The 24,672-nt window shown below is 34.8% G+C and overlaps 1 protein-coding gene across 1 annotated transcript; it reads right to left on the reverse strand.

The window, feature by feature from the left end:
* Nucleotides 1-2,781: 2,781 nt before the first annotated feature.
* Nucleotides 2,782-8,835, reverse strand: LOC120627532. Its single transcript, XM_039895536.1, has 4 exons — nucleotides 8,577-8,835; nucleotides 6,563-6,655; nucleotides 5,732-5,886; nucleotides 2,782-3,044 (listed from the first exon to the last, which is right to left on the reverse strand). The coding sequence occupies exons 1-4, from the start codon at nucleotides 8,686-8,688 to the stop codon at nucleotides 2,895-2,897; spliced, it is 510 nt and encodes a 169-aa protein (XP_039751470.1). The 5' UTR covers nucleotides 8,689-8,835; the 3' UTR covers nucleotides 2,782-2,894.
* Between the last annotated feature and the right edge of the window lie 15,837 nt (nucleotides 8,836-24,672).

Here is a 24,672-nt window from a genome sequence, read left to right on the forward strand (position 1 = left end):
ACCCAAATTCGATAATACTGCTATAGTGCAAGACTGAGTCGCATTATTATCGCCCATCTCTGGAGCGAGAACCATACACTTAAATTGAATCTAGTGAGATGAATAAAAATAGAAACCTAAAAACCTTTTGAATTAAATTCAATTGAAAAAATTGATAAACTATTTTTTTTTTCTTTTTCTACATTTACATAAATACATCCATAAGATTTTTTTTTTAATTATAACTTGCTTCTACGGTGATGGAGAACATCGTAAAGAAACCTGCATGCTTGGTAGCTCGATACACCCTTCGCATTCTGAGAGGATACCCATGGCCTGTAACAGGCCCGTAATGCATTGATAAGGGGATGGTTTGATGTGCAGAAATGTCAAAATTGTAATTAACATTAAATTATCTAGAGAAAAGTAATAAAAAACTAAAAATATGCATTTAAAAGGTAACCTTAGTATTTTAAGACGTCGATAAAATAACCGTTGCGGTATTTTTCAGAACTTCAATATTTTGTTACTGTGATAATTTCATATATTATATAAAATGTTTAGTTCGTATACAATTGAATGATAAATATATTTAACGTGCAGTATATAACTGAATTATAAAATAATATATCTTATATATAACTAGTGTTTTAATTTAACATCAAAAAACCCAACAATAATTTATTTCTTTATCTGTTGATGTGTTTGAATACAACCTATTCGTACTTAGTATTGTTTTTACCTTATGCTTATCTACTTGGTCTACTATGGCACAGAGGTTTAATTTTGCGGATATCATTAAGATACGTGTATTTCAGGTAAAAATAGGTACATTCAATTCGTGGTTATTGTGTCAAACAATATTAATTACTTTAATATTATTATTATAGATATTACGTACATAACACCTATTCCTTCCTGTCTTTATGATTATTTTCGTTGTGCTTACACGTCATTATTGTTTTTTTGTGAATGTCATGGTCACTTGTTACACACACGGTTCGTTCTTCACAAATTAACTTATGTGAATGTGTGAAATATTGTACAAGTTTATTAATGTATATGGTATATATGTTTATTGTTAGTGACCTTAATAAATAAATAAATAATTTTATTAAAAATATTATCCCGCCTTATAAATTTTAATAGCAATGCTTATTATGTAGATCTTTATAAACTGTACTATTTAAGTTACAGGCGTGGTTAATACGAGAGATATAATAACAAAGCAAGAGAGTACAATTTGGTGGCCTTATCGCTACATAGCTATATCTTCCAGGCAACCAAAGGCGTAAAAGAAAATAACATAGAAAAGAGGTAGGTGATGCATTCAAAAATTCATTCAAATCGGTCCAGCCGTCGAGGAGTTCAGTGACATACAGACGCACACAAGAAGTATATATATAAAGATATTTCAATAACTAGTAGGGACAATTTGGCAATTTATAATTTCTTAATTATCCTTGGTGTAGTCTCGTGAAAAACTTTGACTGGGACTGGTTGCTGCCCAGCGCTCCGGTATCTTATCGCATAGAAACCGATAAGGGGTTAATGGTTTAATGCCTACCCCTAACAGGTTAGCCCGTTACTATCTTAGACTGCATCATCTTATGAAAATTAAGCTTTATAATTTCATTAATCCTTATACCTACTCTACACCAAACAGATCTTCGGCAATGTACCTATGAGGGTATAAAAAATACACCATACAGATTCTCCCGCAAATTAAGCTTAATTTTTCATAATATATCATGGAATTCCGCAATGTAACTCCTGCTTCTATCCATTATGCATCATCACTTACGGACTATAATAAACTGTAGTCTTTTAAATCAGCCAGTTAAAGTAGAAGTTTTTATTTATTTAGAATAAATAATAAAATCTTCTTTCCATCGGGTAAGAAAAAAATAACGATATAAAACTGCAGTCTACTCTTGCCAACAATAGCCGGACGATTATTTGGCAAGAGAGTTGCCTCTTACTGATGCAGATTAAACAAGCAATATCGTGCTCTTGAATATAGTTTTGCTGCATTATTCTTCCGCAACCACAGTTTCGCAAAATACCTCTGACCGTAATCCGTTGCCCAATCGTCGACTTTGTTTTTTTGGAGTTTACTCCTTAAGAATCGATTTTCATATATATACCGGGCGTATGAGAAAAATGTGAGGAGTAAAATCTACTAATGAATGACCTCGTTACGTTTTCGCTTGGCGACGTTGCATGCCCGGCATACGTGATGCGCAAACATGCAACGTCGCTTTCATTTAATTAACTTATTTTTCCTGTTACTATAAGTTACATGAGTTTCTTGCCGGCTTTTGTTCGGTAGAATCTGCCTTCCGTACCGGTGGTGGAGTCACTACACACAGAAAGACTTGACGTTTCAAAAGTGCTTATATTAGGTCTACTTGAGATAAATGAATTTTGAATTTTGAATTTCAGGCTGGCACTTTGTAGGACTAAGTAGGTGCAAAGTATAATTCTGTTTATAGGCTGCCTAAACCTTGTTTTCCCCCGAAACAAAACAGCGAGCCGCCGTGAGCGGTGGCATCCTTATGTAGTTGATATTCCATCAACACGCACGAAACGTTTTTCAGCCATGTTTCTGATACGTACCGCTAGTATGTGGAACTCCCTCCCGGCAACTGTGTTTCCTGGCACGTATAACTTGAGTACCTTCAAGGCTAGAGTGAATAGGCTTTTTTTGGGCAAGCATGCGCCAACCTAAACCTCATCATTGCTTTTAAATGGGCAATATTGTCGTCAAGCGCTGGCCTATCGTTAATAAAAGAAATAAAAAAAAACACGCAGGTAAAAACATTTAATACAAAAACTGGGATATACAAATACCCATACTTAGGATTTCCCAGAGAGTTGGAAATATCAATAGACAGGTAAATGTTATCGCAATCTTAACCATAAACAGACACAACACAGTGAGTGGCCCTCATAACACCCAAAGTAGCTTGCTCGCCTGCGCACGCGCCGCTAACTAGCCTAACGTCAATATCTTCTTCTGCCTCCATCGTGATGCAACGCATGTTTTTTAAGGAAAGCCCGATCTGTAAATGAGATATAAGTATTTATGATATAAGATTAAGTATAGTTCTAGTTAAGCATTTTCAACTACAATTCAGGTGGTTCTGGCTTTATATCCCGGGTTCGGGCTATAAATTGTATTGTGTAATATGGAGCAGTGCAAAACCGTGTCTTATATTAGACAGGAGGCCTGTGTCCAGCACAGTAGTTGCGTCTGGTACCCCTACGAAAAATACGGACTTATTTTAGAAAAAGGGCAGAAGACCTCCCTGAGATACTCGTTAAAGCGCTGCTATGGGTATTATCCCTTTATCTACCCAGCCAAATTTATTTTAAATTGCTTAGTTTTCAACTCCCTGGAGGTCTAATAATTATTTTTATACTATAGAGGTTATAATATGTGTTTAATTTTGTCCAAACTGTGGTTGGAGATAGAAGACAGAACTCCTCAGCGGACAGCAGCAAACCCCTCATTCAAGGCTTAGCAATACTGAGTACTTTAATTATTTTTAGAACTACAACTAAATTTAATGCCACCTCAAAAAACAAAATCAAACGCAGACGAAGTCGCGCGCAACAGCTAGTAATATATAAAAGTTGATTTGAATACGTAATTAACAGACAGTAATAAAGCAACAACTTCAACTGCCAACACCCAAAGAGAGGTAGTAGTCCTTCAGACGACTCTTAAATATAGGAAGGGAATTACTTTCACGGATTTCAGCAGGCAGCTAACAAGATGTTAAATAAATAAATAAATAACAGGGTTATGATATTTACTTAGGTTTTCTTAACTATATTAGGTACTCCTATCTACATCAAAAACCTCATCATCATCATATCACAGGCCACAGGTCTACAATAATAATAACAATAATAAATATAAAAATTTGGAAAATCCAAAAGTGCACGACTCATAATGCTCATTTAATTATCAAATATTGAAAAAAAAAAACAAACTGCAAGACTGTATATATGTATATATCCATGTAAAATTAACATGGATGGTGATATATCTATATCTATAGATATTATGTACATTTTATTCCACCAGGGGCGCCTGTGCATCACTTTCCTAGTACAGCTGTTTTTTATTAATTGCAATTAAACTACACTGAATTCTCACTGAATGCGAATGATTAATTCGCATTCAGTGACCTACAATCGTCGAATAGAATTTAAAAAAAAAAATTTAACTCAAATAATGGATTTTTTCACAAGTTTTTTTTAACCTGTTTTGGTGTTTTTTTCCAATTCTATTGCAGTAAATCAATTTTTTAAAAGTATGGAATTAATCTCCATTAAATTATCTCGACAATAGTATGCAAAATATCTTGATTCCGTGATAGTTCACGGAATCAAGATATTAATAAAAATAGCCGCCGAAATGAGGCAAAAAAAATTTTTCGATCGTAGAGCATCTCTGATTTGCTTGCTTCGCATCATGAGTCGTGCAATATACTAAAACAATACACACATCGCCATCTAGCCCCAAAGTAAGCATAGCTTGTGTTATGGGTACTAAGGTGACTAATGAATAATTATAATACGAATAATATACATAAATACTTATAATATATAGATAAACACCCAGACACAAAAACATTCATGTTCATCACACAAACATTGTCCAGTTGTGGGAATCGAACCCACAGCCTTGGCTCAGAAAGCAAGGTCGCTGCCCACTGCGCCAATCGGCCGTCATAGACTATAATAATAAATAGACTTTATATAGGCCAAAAATAGTTTGTACGCAGAGTTCTAGATTAAGTATATAAAAAAAACATTGCATTTATAATTTATAAATAAACAAAACTTTTTAAAACATAAAATTTGGTTGCTGGTTCCTTTATTATTATTATTAAACTCTTTATTTGTATACCACAACATTAACATATATAAAATATAACAAAAACAGAAACATATCGAAAGAAGTAGTAATACAAAAGGCGGCCTTATCGCTTAATAGCGATCTCTGCCAGGCAACCTTTGAATTAGGAAAAAAAAAGAAAAGGAGAATGGACTTCTAGTACAAATATTAAAATACATACGTGCGAATAACTACATGCTAACTAGTTTGCCTTTATCAGGTTTCACAGTTTTATATTATGTACCTTTAAACCAAAAATTAATACCTGCTTACATAATAAATGAGGTTAGTAATTGCAAATATATAGGAATGTACAAAATGTTTGTAAGACCAGGTTCCAGTTACACCAACTCCTGTACTAGTTAAAACTGTATCACAGTGAGTGTGAACTGTATCACATTCATAGTGCCCTAAAATCTATACGTTTTATTCTATATTATGAAATAGGTAAACAATATGTATGCACTTTTAAGATAATATAATAATAGCGGGTAGGTGGCTAAAATTTTATGAGACATGTTTAACCATCCAACCGCCACTTCACTATTGCTTTGGCAGTATATGGAATGCAATGGAAAGGGGCTAAGGCTGCCACGCTGGCCCAGTGCCGACTGGAGGACTCCACACACCTTTGAGAACATTATGGAGAACAGGTTTCTCATGCAGGTTTCCTCACCACGTTTTCCTTCACCGTTGAAGCAAGTGATATTTCAATTGCTTAAAACGCACATAATTTAGAAAGGTGCGTGCTGGGATACGAACTCGACCCCCGGAAGTGAAGTCGAAGCCCTACCCGCTGAGCCACCACCACTCCAATATTAGTATAGAAGTATAGATTACCTGTATTTCCATGTTTAGTTCTTCTGCGTATTCGTCGTAGTTCGTGTCATGGTCATACGCTTCTGAGTATAACAGTTTCATTTGTTTCATATTAGTACAGTTACCGCACTTCCAAACACCATCGGGGTATAATATCAGCTCAGTTTCTACACCTTCTGTAAGTAGAGAGAGTAATTAAAAATCATCCAGCGTTACACCGTCGTTCTTTTTTTTTTATTATTCCACTTCAAGTTAGCTTCTTACCTAAGTGATGATGCAGTCTACGATAGTAGTGGGCTAACCTGTTAGGCAGTATGGTAGTCATACCCCTCATCGGTTTTTACGTAACATCGCACCGGAACGCTTAGCGGCGCGTCTTTGTCAATAGTGGTAACTAGCCACGGCGAAAGCCTCCCACCAGACAAAAGTGTTCAAAATCCAAAAAATTCTAAATTCAAAAATGTTTTATTCATGTAGACCTTATTACAGGCACTTATGAAGCGTTCATACATTTAACATGTTCACACTAATGTTAGTGATGGTGAGAACTGCATTTGTTATCTTAAAACTAAAGCTAGGAGGGTTCGAAACGCGCCCTGGTCTAAGAAGAGCCCACAAAAAACTTAGCCAGGTTTTTTTTTGTTATCACCATTATTAAAATGTAAAATGATGTTAAAAAAGCAACTACTGAGTTTCATATAATACTCAGAATAAATAAATATTAATTAGAATTTTTTATCCATAGCTACTAATTCCTGTTGACTCTCAGGTCATTATTTATTATTGTCGGATTGCAGCAAGAAAAACATCACAATTATATGTCCTATGTTCTAATCTAAAATAATGGTTTACCTTCAACTTTATTGTTTGTTGGTTCTACGGGATTCTCATATTCATTATTCAGTAGCATGTCCACAACTGGATCGATTTCATCGTAGTTCCTTACTGGAAATTCAAAAAGTCATTATCTTTATATATATATTTCTTGTGTGCGTGTGTATTTCACTGAACTCCTAGACGGCTGAACCGATTTGCATGAATTTTTCGGTATGCGTTTGGGTGGCACCCTGGATGGTTTAGATTCACAAATCAGCCCGACAGATAGCGCTGGGGTCAGCTGGTGGATATCACCATATATAATTATATATAGTCCATTTTTTCTTCATAATCACTTCAACTGATTGACCACTTCTGGACATAGGTATTTTGTAGGGACTAGAAATCTACGGTCCTGGGCCTAGTGGCGGTACTACCACCATACAAGCCGAAAAGCCGGGCTTGCGTTACAATAAATATCTCTTTTAAATTTTTCTCAACTATTCCGAAATGAAATTAACAAAATAATTAAAACTTGATAGCAATGAGGATATAAATACAATGTTTTAACTTTTGCTTAGTAATGTATATACTCTTTGTCTACTTTACTGCAAGCACTACGTTACTCTGGCAGGTAGACTCTGTGGTAGCAACCAGCCGAATGGCGCGGCGCCGCGCCGAACTATCACTATCGCGCTCTTCGCGTGTCTTACTACGCGATCGGCGGCCCCGCTTTGTCTCGCTCACACTCATTTGCTTTATATGGCTTTTATTTTACTGCTCTCTCTCATAGAAATTTCAATGTATTTAGCAGAGACAATCTAGATCTAATAATTTAGTATGGAGATCAAATGCCAGATTGCGAGTTGAAGTTAGTGAAGATGACCAGCGAGCGAATTGAAACAACTTCACGCGTGTTATTGTTTGCGTTACAACTAGTTGACACTTGACAGATTCATTATTATTGATTAGTAACTAGTTAGGAGTTTATAATTGTTTTTTTGAGTTGAATAGTGCATTTTACTGGATTGTTTTTTACAAATTATAGTAAATATTGTTAAATATGAGCTCAATTTGTATGCTAATTATTTCTGTGGCGAAATCAAAAAATAATTGGCGAACAACAGGTAAATTTTTGCATATTTTTTTTCTAATGAAAAGAATGGTTGGAACGCGGCTGGTTACGACATAAATTACCAGGCATCATAAGAATTAAAGAGAGCAGAACTCAAAGAAACACTTGGGACTACTATGATTAGGTACTTTTTAATTTTGGCAAACATTGCATAGAAACTTCTTTATCATAATTCGCGTGCTGACCCTAACCGTAGTGTTTTTCAAAGATTTGTTGATATGGTTTGTCATTTAGCACAACAAGAATGGTGACTTAGAGATCATGACGAGTTAAATTTGTCCTTTAGGTAACTGGGCTTGCTCAAATTCAAAACCCTAGGAACGCCACTGCCTGGGCCCCTAGTTTTTTGGCATCTCCCAGTAACTCGTCTATCTCGTCTGTCCACCCCGCCATTCCTTTATGAGTTGCCACTAACTGCAATCCCATCTGGTGGTAAGCAATGATGCAGTCTAAGATGGTAGCGGGCTAACCTGTTAGTGGTATGACAGTTATATTGAAATATATAGTTTCTTATTTATTTATTAGCAAGGGAAACAAAAAGTACTATTACACATATGAGTGATGCCGTATTTTTATATCACATAAAACAATGATGTTTCACAGCTTAGATGTTTATCTAATCTTCTTGTTTATTTAATCTTTTTTTAATTTAATTTTATCTTAAATTTTCGTTTAGTAATTCCTACGCAATTGTGGTCGATGTTATCATTTATGTTTATAACATATCATTTATGTTTAAGATAAAATTAAATTAAAAAAAAAAAACTTAAGAGCTTATAATACTTATTTTGCGATAACTATTTTCCTAAAAGTGCCAATTTTGACATGAAAAATGTCCTTTACCTTAATAATCCCTTTTATCGTTATTAACAACCGATTCCTCAGCATTGTTATATTTATCATTGAAAAACTTACCATCTATAACTTGACCTTTTCCATCGAAATTTCTTGCTTTGCTTAACTCAGCAGAGGCACACACCACGAAAATAACACTAAAGATAGCACAAATTAATTTCATGTTAAACATCGTTGCAGTTTATTATCTAAATTAATTATTTTATTTGTATAATATTCATAACTTGTAATAGACACCTATATTAATATAGGTGATAAGTGTCACTTATGAATAATTCTTAAATTTTTGTAAAAACTATTTTCGTACAGAAACTTTGACATCGCATGCGAGCTATATACTAAACTATATATTATATTATTAATATCGCAGGTTATCAAAGGCCAATGACAGTAAGTTACTTATTTAATTAAGCGTCAGCCATCCTTTATAATGCCTAATTAATTATTTGCAATGTACGTTTTTTATAGTTTTTTGCGCCACTCTTTCAGTCGTACTCCTCATGTCTAAGGGTAATGACCACCTGCATGTATGACTTTCCTCGTCATGATGGGACCTTTGGAGTCTGAGAGGAGTCCTGTGACCAGTAAACTGTTTATGATGTTATTTTTAATTCTATAATATATTTAATTTTGTAATATATTTAATTCTATATCTATCTATCTATATATATAAAAGAGAAATTGTGTGGGTATGTTCCGTATAGGGTCAGAAACGGCTGGACCGATTTCAATGAAACTTTCAGAGAATCTCCGGATTGACCTGGCGAGTAATCCTGTAAAGTTTGGTGACGATCAGAGCACTTCTATTTTTGAACTGTCAAACTGTCAAATACAGCTTTTATTTACTATGATGATATTCTATTGTTGGGTGTAGATAATGATCTTCACCCGCTCGAGAAGAGAATAGAAGAGAATGAATACGGAGAGAAATAAATGATTTTATATATTATGAGACTTAAATTAAAAATTTAATGATGTAAGTTTATTGTTTAAATAAAATAAAGCAAAATCTAGCCCGGCGAAGCGGGCTGGGTACGCTAGTTCGATATATAAGTCAATTCTATATATATTCAAGTAGGCCCATAGGTGGCACTTTTGATGCGTACATTATATGAGAAGTACACGCTAGTGAGATGATGGCGATAACCATATTCGTAAACTTAAAACTAAAGCTACGAGGGTTCCAAACGCGTACTGGTTTACGAAAAAGCCAAAAACAAACTTAGCCGGGTGTTTTTTTTTATTATGATGGTGATTATGATGAATTACGTTATTTTTTCAAACGATTCAGAGAAGGCTACAAGACAGGGATAAAAGCTGATCCAATGAAGGTTAGCGGTTTTTTATAAATATACAACATGTTGTTTAATTTAGGTAAAAATGAAAAATACCGACTTTTAGTTTCGTTACAATGCTACGGTTTTAAAACATACGCTTTGAGTCTCTGTTCTACGCCAACCTATGGTAAGTTACGTCATCAAATCTTATTTTGACTCACGGGTTATCTAAAATGTGTATGGAGATAGCCTAGCAGCTGATGTTTACAAAATTGTATGTGCAAAAGTATTTCTCATCATATTATCATATTTTTTGCAAAATCTTTCCTTAAACTGCACCTCAGCAAGACATCGCATCTTATTTTGAGTCTATGGTCTGCCATGGTCTGGTGGGAGGCTTCGGCCGAGGCTAAGTACCACTCAACGACAAAGACGTGCCGCTAAGCTATTTAGCGTTCCGGTACGATGTCGCGTAGGAAACGTTAAGGGGTATGAGTTTAATATAACTGCTATACCACTAAAAGGTTAGCCAGCTACCATCTTGGATTGTTCCATAACTTACCAGTGAGAATGCAGTCCAAAAAAAGATTGAAGACACAACATATTTTGTGCTCTGGTCTGACTGAAGGCTTTTTCCGTTGCTGAGTACGCTGTCGCCTATATATACAGCTTATAAATGCAAACCGAAATATTACTTCACAGGATTAGATAGAGGTACATTATTTATTGTCTCTAAGACTTATCTGTGAAACCGAAACGCTAGCAGTTTTCGAGTACACCACTGATATAGTTTTAATTAAATTTTTTTTTTGCAAATTAAGTTTATATGACGCTTTGTCAATGCTATGTGCACTTGTCATTGACGTGCATATCAGTCGATGTGTTCGTGTGTGTGCTATGTTTAAAAAAAGGTGTAATATGCATGTTGTTAGTGCTCTTAAATAAATAAATAAATAATTTAAATAAATCAATTACATCACATGCAAAATTAAAATCAAGTGACTCCTGTCACTATATTAGGTACGCACCGGTACATCTTCTTTCTAAGATATCTTTAATAGGGTTGTCACAAGAAACACTTAGATTGTTTTGAATTAGTTTGTATAGAAAAATAAATATACTCCTTTTGAGTTAATATTTTTAAAGGGTTATTCCTAATAAAAAATTGCATGTTTTTAAAATTGATTCTATGATTATTATATTAATTGCAACCAATAATTTGTATATTTGCACGCCAGTTAATGGCAATACACTGTGACTTCGTAATTTATATTTAAATGACATCTATGTAATAATAATAATAAATATACTACGACAATAAACACATCGCCATCTAGCCCCAAAGTAAGCGTAGCTTGTGTTATGGGTACTAAGATAACTGATGAATATTTTTATAACATACATAAATACTTAAAATATACATATAATATAAACACACCCAGACACTGAAAAACATTCATGCTCATCACACAGACATTTTCCAGTAGTGGGAATCGAACCAGAAAGCAGGATTGCGGCAAACTGCGCCAATCGGCCGTCCAATGCCAATCTAAACGTGTGTATAATACAATTAAAGATCTATCTATCTATCTATCTAAAATATCCTCATGCCCCCTTTAACAGTAGGTATTTCGTAATTCGGTTACAGGTTATATATATAGGATTATTCGTTTAAAATAACAGCCATATTACGATACAACACTGCATCATCACGTACTACCTTTTGAGGTTGCATTCAAGGGCTAACCTGGTGAAAAAAATCATTATCATATCGACCCATTACCGGCCCTCTACAGGGCCAGGATCTCCTCCCTTGACCCTTGCCATGTAGTGTAGTGTAGTGTACTACATATACTACGACACTACACTACCAATCTGCACTTGGTCAGTTAGCTGGACTACGGTTTCATCATCATCATCATATCAACCCACCAACAAACCCGAAGGGGTTAAGGCCGTAGTCCTCCACGCTGACCCAGTGCGGATTGGTGGACTCTACACACCTTTGAGAACATTATGTAGAACTCTCAGGCATGCAGGTTTCCTCACGACGTTTTCCTTCACCGTCGAAGCGATTACCTAAAAAAAGATAAATTTTTAATTACATGAAAATAATATGAAAATATAGACATATTTCCGTACACTACAAAATGTTGTAAATGTTGATGTTGGAAAAGAGCAACTACTGAGTTTCTTGCCGGCTCTTCTCGGTAGAATCTGCTTTCCGAACCGGTGGTAAAGTCACTACAAACATACATACTTGACGTTTCAAAAGTGCTTATAAAGTAGGCCTACTTGAAATGAATGAATTTGAATTTGAATTTCACACGGGGACTGAAAGTTTTACCAAATATAAATTTACGGTCACCACAAATTCGGTTGATGAAATGTGAAAATCATTTCACGGCCAACTAACTAAACCGCGATATCTGTGTCGGCCGCAGCCTTCCTGCCCGGTAAACCATCCCCTTTCAGGTAAAATATAATATGAATTACCTCAACATGTACACCATTTTCGGAATATAACCGACTCTTTATCCACAGTAATCATAACTGTTACCCCTGCCAATAGAGAAGAAGAAGAAGAAACACTTTATTGCACGTATAGCATACAGGAAAAGAAACAGTAAGGAGTATACAGTACACAATGTAGACATGCATAGAGGTTATTTTTTTTTCTGGCAACCATCCTCAGATGCAATTGAAAATAATAGCGTGGGGCAGTTTGGAGTGACTAATAATACAATTACCTACTAACTTAATCTATCTCGTAAGGTATCACCTTCATCATTTTTGCAAGTTACTTGACGGCCGACTGGCACAGTGGGCAGCGACCCTGCTTTCTGAGTCCAAGGCCGTGGGTTCGATTCCCACAACTGGAAAACAATCATGTTCATCACACGAACATTTTTCAGTTGTGGGAATCGAAACCACGGCCTAGGACTCGGAACGCAGGGTTGCTGCGCACTGCGGCCGACTGGCCGTCGAATCGTGTATTATTTTTATCTTTATTACATTACTAGCTGTTCCGGCGAACTTCCTACCGTGGATATTTTATTTTTTGATGAATATTATAATTTAATACTTATTATCCTTTTCCGGTCTAAGAGGAATCCGAAAAATCAAATATCATAAAAATTGGTCCAGCCGTTCTTGAGTTATAAATGGTGTAACTAACACAACTTTCTTTTATATATAGATTATATATTATCTAGCATGTATTTATTAGTGTGTATATGTTTGTATTATTGAAATCGCCCGCCTCTCAAGTTTCTCACGGGCTCCGTTCGAAAAGGTAGCCTCAAAGAGATCACTATTAGCCCTTTGATTTTTAATTATGTTTATTTTGTCCTGAACTTTTTTTCATTCAATATATTTATTTAAATGAATTTGAATTAAAAAATGGGGATACAACTTGTTTCGATAGTTATGACATTATTATTATTATTACTGCGGTATTATTATTATGTCGATATTTTCATTAGTTTACTTATGTGTGGAAGCTGAATAAAGTTTATTATTATTATTATTATACCCTAGCTGCATCACACATCCAGGCCACCTCGTCAATGGTGGGTGCGGCTGCTACCAGTGCCGAGCTGTCTCTGAATCTGCCTTCCGAACCGGTGGTAGAGTCACTACACACTGACAGACTTGACGTTTCAAAAGTGCTTGTATTAGGCCTACATGAAATAAATGAATTTTGAATTTTTTGAGCAGGCCAAGAGGCGTAAATATGAAAACCTGTATAGCAGCTTCATTTTTGTGCCTTTTGGAGTAGAGACTTTGGGACCGTGGGGTCCGCAGGCAAGAGCTCTTTTCAAAGAATTATCGAAAAGGGTTATCGAGTCTACCGGTGATCCTAGAGCAGGCAGTTACCTTGGCCAACGAATTAGTTTGGCCATCCAAAGGGGCAATGTTGCCAGCATCTTAGGAACTATGCCTCGCTGCGGTGGTTTCGACGACGTTTTAGATTTTATTTAGTTTTAAATAGTTTATTTTAGGTTATATTTATAAAACAATTATTTTAAAGAACAAATAAATATTTAAAAAATACAATATAAGACCTAAAACCAGTGCATTGTACGTCTCCTGCATATAATTGACATTTGACCCACAGGCCGCACGTGTAGATCGGCTGGGAAAACGTTATAAAAGTGTTTATCCTGAATATAACTGCTGATTGCGAATCCCACCCTGTTTGCTCAAAGCATCACCGCCAAAAGTCAAGTCTACTGTAATATCCGTTTCTGAAAATGAACGCAAACATATGTCATGTCAATCTATGTCCATTATCTATATTCAATCTATCCGTAATCTATAGATTTATTACTTAGCACCGCTGAGTATACATATTTTTTTTGATAAATAACAACTTTGCTTAACAACTAATCGACGGATTACAGATATATTGAATACTAGCTGACTCGCGCAACGTTCGTCGTCTGCACCAAATGATATTATTTACAGGTTTTAATATCTTTAAAGAACCTAGAAACTAATTGCAGCGCCATCTACCAGGTCTAGTTTTAATTCCAAAACTATATTTATCCAACCTAACAAACTTTCGCATTATTAGTAGGATGATACGCATTCATTCGATCGTTGTCCCATATGCCTTGCGACTTGCTGTTATCTGCGAAGAGTTATGTCCTTGATCTCCGATAATAGTTATCAGATCTTCATAAAAGTTAGACAATACATGCTTGATAGTATACACTTTCAATTGAATTTTTTTTTTATTTAAATCGGTTCAAATTTAACTGAGCTATGAAGTAAAATTGATAAAAATTCTCATATCATTTTCCGTAGGAAACTTATAGTTTATCCGGATTATCCTATATGTTGACCTGGAATATCAGCTACCACTATACCAAAATAAATCCGTTCAGAGACGATTAGACCCACCACGCTTCTCCGTTGTGGATTGTTGGGCTTAAATTGACCCAAACTTTACTGCTTTCCCCAACACCGATTTCCTAACTCTAGGCTGGAATAGGAAATTGTTTAACAAAAACACTATATCGAACAAAAAAAAATTTTACCCGACCCGGCATTCGAATTTAGGACATCGTGATGCTTAGTTGAACATTCTAACTACTATATAAAAGAGGAAGTTCAAATCTCAATTATAATAACACATATTACGTCATTACGTAGCCTTTGATTCATAACCTTTGTAATACAACGTAATCCGAATGGCTTAAGTGGTGTTAAGTATTACACGTAAAATTACTGAGATAGAAACTCACTCATTTGTACTATATACAATGTATTGTTAAAATGAGTACAACTCATCGCACATAATGTTTTTCCAGTGAGCGGTGAAGTGAGTGAAGTGAAGCGGTGATAGCCCAGTGGGTACCTCGACTTCACTTTCGGAAGGCCGAGTTCGAATCCCAGCACGCAACTCCAATTTTTCTCTATTATGTTCTCAACGGTGTGTGGAGTCCACCAATCCGCGCCCAGCATGGTGGACTACGGCCTTAACCCCTTCTCACTGTGGGAGGAGACCCGTGCCCTGTAGTCGGCCGGTACCTGTGACATGATTATGATGAATGTTTTTCCATGTACAAATATAATTCATTTTGTAGGACTCCCAGACGAGCTTCGTTCTACGAGGAAGTTAATCTTGAAGGTGCTTGGTCACAAAACCTCCTTCTTCAACGGATCATTTACGGTTCAGGCTATTAAAATATGGAAATCCCTACCGTTAGATATCCGTGAGGCACAATCGATTGGGACCTTCAAGAAACTAGTGAAGGATCATTATTTGTCTCTATCAGCCGAACATCGCTGAAGCGGATCATTTTAAGTGTTTAATTTTAATTATTTATGTATTTCATATAAATTGAGGTTGTTATTTGTTATCTATTTATATAGGTATTTATGTTATATATTTTATTTGTATTTATATGTAATATTTATATATATATAATATATAAATATTACATATAAATACAAATTTATATATATATATATAATATATATATATATATATATATTTTATTTATATATTTTTATAATTTTAAATATTATTTATTTATTATTACACCACCTACCTCTTTTCTATGTTTTTTTTCTTTTACGCTATTGTTTACGAATAAATCGCTATGTAGCGATAAGGCCACCAAATTGTACTCACTTGATATGTATTTATATCTCTGTAACTACTTTTTTTCTTTGGTGTACAATAAAATTGTATTCATAAATTCATTCATTCATTTGAGAAAATCTTGAATTTTTTCTAGAGTTCCTTCCTTGGAAATGATATACAACGACGACCCCCCTGTCTCAACTTGAGCGATGTGAATTTAAGTAGGATGACCCGGGTTCGATTTCCGGATTTATTAGTTTCTGAATTTTCTCCGGTCTGGTCTGGTGGAAGGCTTGACCGTGGCTAGTTACTACCTCACCGACAAAGACGAACGTGTTCCGGGGCGATGTCGCTTCGTAACCAATTAGGGGTATGACTACCATACTCCCTAAAAGGTTAGCTCGCTACCATCTTAGACTGCATCTTTACTTACTTACCAGGTGAGATTTCAGTCAAGCGCTAAATTGTAGTGGATTCAAAAAAAAATAATCCTACTGCCTCATTGGTAAAAACAAAGAATCGACCAAAAATATGACTCGCTTATACAAACAAGCCTATAACAGCTTTTTACCAATTAAACTATACCCATTCATAATATGAGACCATCAAAAATGATTATAATAGTGGATCTGAGTGTTATTTTTATAAATTTTTGCATTTAGTAATTCGAGCAAGTAAAGCAGCAGATCAAATTAAGTACTTATTTGATTACTTTTAATACTTCATACTATAAATGCGAATGTGTGTTGGTTTGTAGTTCTTTTACGCCCAAATTCAAATTCCAATACATTTTGTTTATGGCTTAGAGTATCGTTGAATGGACGTAGAGTAATATAGGCTACTTTTTATCCGCACTGCTCCTTCCAATGTACACTCTAAGCACGTTTCGCTCCGAAACCGGAGCATCCTCAGGAGATGTTGACTTTACAATGAATAATTGGTATACTTATGTTCTTCTCTTGTGTTTTTACTTACTCTTTACTTATGTTTTTACAAAGTATAGAAAATATCGGACAGATCAACTGGGTTTCTGTTCTGTACGTTGAAAAAACAGTTACTGTGTGTACACATTTTCCGATACCAAAATGCCCTTTTCACCCTTTCCTGCAGCCGTTTTTGTTCATGCAAGACGTTTTTTTTGTATTATCAATATCTGCTCAGAATTTGCGATGGGTAAAATAGTGGACATTTGCATAAGGGTTTTAGAGAAGGGTCCGTGCCTATTTTATATCAATAAGGCGTTGTGAAAAAGGCAATGAGGAAATCATTTTTTATGTTTACATCGCAACTAGGGTTCATTCCCGGGAATTCTCGGCTCGAGAAAAGTCGAGAACTCGAGAAATCATGTTTCGTTATAGATATTAACGTTTTCTTTCATGTTGATTTTTTTTTTTAGTTTAATAGAAGCTATTTTTGTTTATAAGTTCTAAATAACCAACCAAAAATTGTGCTGTGATTGTAATTTAATTATAAGTTAAGATATTAACGTTTTATTTCATGTTGATTTTCTGTTTAGTTTAATAGAAGCTAATTTTGTTCATAAGTTCTAAATAACCAGCCAAAAATGGTGCTGTCATTATAATTATAAGTTTAAATAATATTATTTCTGTATTTTTTTTAAAAAGTTAATTAGCTTATTAAGATTAATATTTTTGATTATAATCAATAAAAGTTTTATGATTAATTTGATACTTTTATTTGAGAGAAAAACCACTGATATTGTTGACGTTATTGGAACCAAATAATATGAGAAAACGTACGTGAATCTAAATTTCTCGACAACCCGAGAAGACTCGAGAAATTAGCCTCGAGAATTCTCGAGACCCGAGAAATTGAAAAGCTCGAGAAATCATGAACCCTAATCGCAACTAATGTTTTTTATAAGTATCCTGGACTGTAAGCATGTGATTAAAAAGCTTCGGTATGAATTGCTCTGACTAGGCTAGGTTTGTTGTGGGCTTCTTCTTCGACCAGGACGCGTTTGGAACCCTGGTAGCTTTTGTTTCAAGTTTACGAATATTGTTATCGCCATCATCTCACTACCGTATAATTCTCATGTAAAGTACGCGTAAAAAGTGCCACCTATGGGCCTCTGGGTACTTGAATAAAGATTTTTTTGACTTTGACTTTAACTTCATAGCTCTACATTAACTCGACTGTGAGATGGTGATAGCAAAAAAAAATCGGCTTAGTTTGTAGTGGACTCTTCTTAGACCAGGGCGCGTTTGGAACCCTCCTTTAGCTTTAGTTTTAAGTTAACGAATGCAGTTATCACTAACATTAGTGTTACATGTTAAATATATGAACGCTTCATAAATGCCTGTGAAAGGTCTACATGAATTAAACATTTTTTTATTTGAATTTAAAAATAATGATAAAAATTAAATATTTAAACTGTTATATGTCGCGTGGATACTTACAGATGAAGGGTGGTGACAACTTTACTTTGGCCTTCCTGACTTAATTTTTATTATTACTTAATTTACATTAATCCTGTCTGTATTTATATATAAAATGATGAGATATGGGATAAGATATTGTTATGTTAACGGAGAATATTATGGAATATTTAAGGAGGTTATGAATATTTAGCCTTTGTGTGACCTTCGTTATGCAAAGTTATGCAAATAATTCACTTCCGTTCAATACTACACCTGTTCTAATACAATCATTTGTTTATTTCAAGTAGGACATTAAAATTTAAAAACGTAAAAGATTAACGGCTGGCTGGCGCAGTGGGCAGCGACCCTGCTTTCTGAGTCAAAGGCCATGGGTTCGATACCCACAACTGGAAAATGTTTGTGTGATGAACGTGAATGATTTTCAGTGTCTGGGTGTTTATCTGTAAATTAAAAGTAAAGTCAAAAGTCAAAGTCAAATATTTCTTTATTCAAATAGGCACATAGATGGCACTTTTGATGCGTTATTATATGCAAAATGTGTACATAGCAGTGAGTAGTGATGGCGATAACTACAATCGTAAACTTCAAACTAAAGCTACGAGGGTTCCAATCGCGCCCTGGTCTAAGAAGAAGCCCACAACAAACTTAGCCGGGTGTTCTTTTTGTTATCACCATCTCACATTGTCATTATAAAATATTTAAGATGCAACCTGGTTAGAGCAATTGTTTACACCCAAGCTTTTTTATCGTTTACGTAATCCTTTATACTATAATAGGACTTTTCTATAAGCTTTCGCTTAATACAAACTTTGAACTTCTTTCCCATCCCCAAGATATCAACCGGTAATTTATTATAAAATTGTATACAATTTCCTTTAAATGAATTGCTTATTTTGTGTAGTCTAGTGTACTGCACTGCAAGTTTATTTTTGCTTCTAACGTTCAAATTATTGCAGTCACATTTTCTTTTAAATTTTGATATATTTTGTGAACATACATTAAATTTTCAAATATGTATTGGCTGTAGAGTGTCATTATTTTAACATCTTTAAATTTATCTTTCAATGACTCTCTCGGACCCATTTTATAGATCGCACGAACAGCCTTCTTCTGCAGCACGAAAATAGTGCCAATATCAGCAGCATTACCCCATAGTAAAATTCCATATGACATAATGCTGTGAAAGTAACTAAAATAGACTAGCCTAGCAGATTCTATGTCTGTCAGGTGGCGTATCTTCTTTACTGCATAGGCAGCAGAACTAAGCCTGTTCGATAAATTATTTACATGAAGCTTAGCATCTAACGTTATTCCTAGAAATACTGTTGTATCCACCGGATTCAATTCCTCATTATTAAGTAGTAGTATAGTGGTTTTTACATGTTTAACATTTGGTAATGTGAATTTAGGTATGTGTGTTATATTCAATAAAAAAATCATTAGTCATCTTAGTACTTATAACACAAGCCCTTACTTTTGGGGTTAGATGGCGATGTGTGTTTATTCGTAGTATTTTTATTTATATTTATTAACTGATAGTTATAGCTCGAGTGCTTCATAATATTATGTCTGGTGTTATTTCTATTTTTTTTTTATTGACGTTCGGCAAACTAACGAAAGTAGGCTTCGCTAGTGAAACCTTATTTCTGTCTTCTAGTAAGAATAATATAGTAATTGATGGAGTACCTAATGCTTTAATTTATTTATGAAGTACCTACTCTTTCTTCACAGATTATCTTTACGCTCGTCATTATAAAACATAATTTTTAAATTGTACTAGTTGCTATTCGAAAACGTCTGAAAACAATAAACATACATTCTTCTAATTTTCAGATAAACACCCAGACACAGAAAAGCATTCATATTCATCACACATAGATTTTCTAGGTTTTTTTTTTCTCCACTACAAGTTAGCCATTGACTAGAATACTCGTAGGTGTAGGACTCGAACCCACAGCCTTAGACTCAGAAAGCAGGATCACTGCTCACTGTGCCTATCGGCCGTATATAACAAACACTTTTTATCTGGATACTGTCTGGGACTTCATAATATGTGGTACATTATTGAACGGAGCATCACACACAATAAGTGCAGCTTAGTAAACAGCATCATAACAAAAATAACACCCGGCTAAGTTTGTTGTGCGCTTCTTCTTAGACCAGGTAGCATTTGGAACCCTCGTAGCTTTAGTTTTAAATTAACGAATATGGTTATCGCCATCATCTCACTACTGTGTAATTCTCATCTAATGTACGCATCAAAAGTGCCACCTATGGGCCTACTTGAATAAAGATATTTTTTACTTTGACAACGGGCACGGGTTTTCTTATAAAATATGAAGGGGTGAAGCCGTAACCCGTTAGGGACCAACATTATAGAAAACTCAATACAAGCTTCTTCAATATTTTATTCTTTGACGGTCAATTGGCGCAGTGGGCAGCGACCTTACTTTCTGGGTCTAAGGCCGTGGGTTCCCACAACTGGAAAAATGTTTGTGTGATGAACATGAATGTTTTTCAGTGTCTGGGTATATTATAAGTATTTATGTATATATTAATCATTAAAATATTGAACAGTCATCTAAGTACCCATTACACAAGCTACGCTTACTTTGGGGCTAGATGGCGATGTGTGTATTGTCGTAGTATACTTATTTATATATTAGTTATCCTTTGCTGACCAAACATGTGATATTTACTTGACTCTGAATAGTCATAGCCACTGGGCTAGCACCGCTTCTTAAACAACATCCATTTTCAAAACTGAACAGCCTATTATTAAAAAAAAATATATATATATATTTTAGGGCTATATAATAAGAGAAAAGCAATATTATTCTATCAAAAGCAATTAGAATATATAAGCAAAGTTTTAGGATTAGATTACGCTGAAAATTGCTGGAAAACTAATTAAAATTTAAACTATGAAAAGCGGAGTGAAGATCTATTGTGAGATGGATTGGAAACTTTATTGTTCATCGGAACTACCACTTGATAGCAATTTATATTTTGCAAGTAAACTAAGTTTACCTTGTTTATGTTTATTTTTATTATCTATATGTTCTGAAGTATTTATGTATGATTGAGTATATATTAGTTTATACTTTTATATTTATCTATATATATAAAAGAAAGTTGTGTTTCAGCCGTTCTTGAGTTATAAATGGTGTAACTAACCATTTATAACTCAAGAACGGCTGGACCAATTTTTATGATATATGATTTTTTGGATTTCTCTTAGGCCGGAATAGGATAATAAGTATTGAAATATAGCATTCATTAAAAAAAAAAGATCCGTGGTACGAAGTTCGCCGGGACAGCTAGTTTATTATATTTTTCCTATTTGTGCAATTTTGCTAATGTATTCAAAGTCAAAGTCAAAGTCAAAAATATCTTTATTCAAGTAGGCCCATATGTGGCACTTTTGATGCGTACATAAGAATTACACGGTAGTGAGATGATGGCGATAACCACATTCGTAAACTTAAAACTAAAGCTACGAGGGTTCCAAACGCGTCCTGGTATAAGAAGAAGCCCACAACAAGCTTAGCCGGGTGTTTTTTTTTGTTATCACCATCTCACAATGTCATTTTAAATTATTAGAAGAGCAACTATTTACACCCAAGCTTTTTTATCGATTACGTAGTCCTTTATACTATAATAGGACTATGTGCATTTAGCTATTTGAATGTAGGCTTATGATAATTTTACACCACCTGTCCGCTCTCGCTCATCTTGTCCTAATCCAAAGGTTGCCTGGCAGAGATCGCTACTAAGCGATAAGGCCGCCTTTTGTATTCTACTTCTGTCTTTGTATTTCTATTGTTTTTTTAATTTTCCTAACTTCATAGTGGTGTACAAATAAAGAGTTAAATAAAAAAATAAAAATAAATAAGTTTACTTACGCTTCATAGCCCATGCTTAAGAATACGGTATTCTGTGGCCCATGCCTGCCTCGTTGGTCTGATTGCCTCGTCAGTCTAGTGGTAAGCATGTTCAACTACAGATCACGAGGTTCCGGGTTCGAATCCCAGGTCGAAAATTGTCTCTCCAGTTTTTAAAATGCATGAAGTTGTGTGAAGTCGACCAATCCGCACTAGGTGGTGGTGGACATTCTTGGATGTCTCTCAATAAGTTCAAAGTTTATATAAAACGTAAGCTTACAAAAAAATCCTATTATAATATTAAGGATTATTTAAACGGAAAAAAAGCTTGGGCGTGAATTGCTCTAGCTTCATAGCTTAATATAAATTTACTGGAATAAGGTGATAACAAAAAAGAAAAAAATTTACCCGGCTTTGTTTGTTGTGGGCTCTTCTTAGAACAGAGCGCGTTTGGAACCCTCGTAGCTTTAGATTTAAGTTGGCGAACGAAGTTATCACCATCCCCTTACAATTATGTAAACAAATATGAATGAACGCTTCACAATTGATAGGCCTACATGAATAAAGAAATTTTCAATTTGAATTTAGAATTTGAAAAATTTTGAAAATTTGGTGGCGACTTGTGCCCTGTAGGTCGGTAATGAGTTTGTGTCAGAATCGTAAGTCGTAAGTAAGGTTAGCGTGTTTAACTACGGATCACGAGGTTCTGGTTTCGAATCCCGGGTCGGGCCGAAAATAAGCTAAGGCATTGCCCTGTAGGGGGCCGGTAACGAGATGGTAATGATTATTAATTTAGAACATTTTCATTCTAATCCACCGACCAAACCGCTTAGGTATTGCGTCTTTGTTTTTATTATCTCATTATAATATAACAAAATAGGCTTACATAAATAAGGCTTTAAACGACGTTAAGCGATGCTGTGAGGCCGAGAGATGAGGCTTGTTTACATCATATAACAGAGATGAATTGACAAAGGCTGTCTAAACGAGCATTAAACCTCTATTATCCATAAAGCTGTAAACACACGGGCGCCGTAGCGGGAAGCATTTCCGTATGGGAGGTTACTAAGGAAATTCGCGTTATATTTGTTTCTATGAATTATTTTTGTTTTTTTTGAAAGTCTTTATTTTTAAGAATCGAATATAACATGATTTAGCATATGTCATAAATAGGTTGCACCCTGGGCATTATATACTAGCTATTATCATTGAGATTTTACTCGTTTCTTCGTTTTTGTTACTTTTAACAACAAAAACGAAGAAACGAGTAAAATTTCAATGATAATAGCTAGTCTATACTACTATTATAAAGAGGAAAGATTTTTTGTATTTTATTTGTGTGTCTGTACCGAAAAGCCTTTGAAAATACTTTGATCTATTTTAGCAAAATTATAAGTATAATGAAATTGTCCTTAATATCATAAATATTAAGGGCAAGTTTAACAAAGAAGGACCTTTGTTAAACTTGTCATTCACAAATTAATTAATATTACAGTTATAATCAATACAAAAGAAGTCTATTATCTTTTATGGTATTACCCAGATAACAACAAGAACGGATGCTCTAACCAACTTTGAAGTTTGGTTTCTTGTGTACCATGAGGTGATACAATTGGCTATAAGTAAAAGAGAGTGCCACCAAAGGAATTCGATTCTATTGTGACTCGGTCTACTTTTCGCCTCTGTACTGCCTGTGAAACGTCTCCGCCCTAGCTTCAGTGTGTTTTATGCATTAGGTAACATTAGGCACTTTACATTGCTTTTATTTACGGTCGCGTGAAAACCAAATTGGGGTTTAATAAATTAAAAAAAACTATGAAATAATTACTTTTGTCAGGGCATGATCTATTGAATTCTTAAAAACACAAGAACCGACACTTCCATTCTAAAGGAGCTCAAATTAAAAAAAGGATGTGAAAGTGTCTTTACAGGATTCTCTAGAACGTCATATAATCTCTGACGGCCGAGTGGGCAGTGACCCTGCTTTCAGTGTGGCTGTAGGTTCGATTCCTGGAAAAAAGCGATCACTGGTAAAGTATAATTACAGATAATATTCGGATTAAATAATAAACTTTTAAGTACCCATACTAATTTGACGATACTATTGATGAATTTTTTAATGACAAGGTTGCCGTTGACGATACTATTGATGAATTTTTTAAGCGGCTTGCTTCTAGCAAGCCGCTTTCATCTCACACAAGATAGAACAAAGATTGTTAAATTGTAAAACGATGTTGGAAATGCTGAGTTTCTTTCCGGCTTCTTCTCGGAATCTGCCTTCCAAACCGGTGGTAGAGTCACTACAAACAGACATACTTGACGTTTCAAAAGTGCTTATATTAGGCCTACTTGAAATAAATGAATTTTGAATTTCACCTACTGCTATGACCGAATGTCAGTGAAGGAAAATCACAAGGTTCTGCTTAAGTAGGTACAATGAATAATAGCACCCATACGAAAAGTAAAACATGTATATGATACAGTACAATAAGTGTA

The sequence above is a fragment of the Pararge aegeria genome, chromosome 11 (genome assembly GCF_905163445.1).
Source record: "Pararge aegeria chromosome 11, ilParAegt1.1, whole genome shotgun sequence".
Taxonomy (NCBI): domain Eukaryota; kingdom Metazoa; phylum Arthropoda; class Insecta; order Lepidoptera; family Nymphalidae; genus Pararge; species Pararge aegeria.

What these genes read in the sequence shown, in the direction of transcription:
- LOC120627532 (XM_039895536.1), bottom strand. Translation starts at nt 8,688, where the DNA reads ATGTTTAACATGAAATTAATTTGTGCTATCTTTAGTGTTATTTTCGTG. An exon ending in AACAAACAATAAAGTTGAAG is followed by an intron (nt 5,887 to 6,562) that starts GTAAACCATTAT and finishes CTCTACTTACAG; the next exon opens with AAGGTGTAGAAACTGAGCTG. An exon ending in AACTAAACATGGAAATACAG is followed by an intron (nt 3,045 to 5,731) that starts GTAATCTATACT and finishes TCTCATTTACAG; the next exon opens with ATCGGGCTTTCCTTAAAAAA.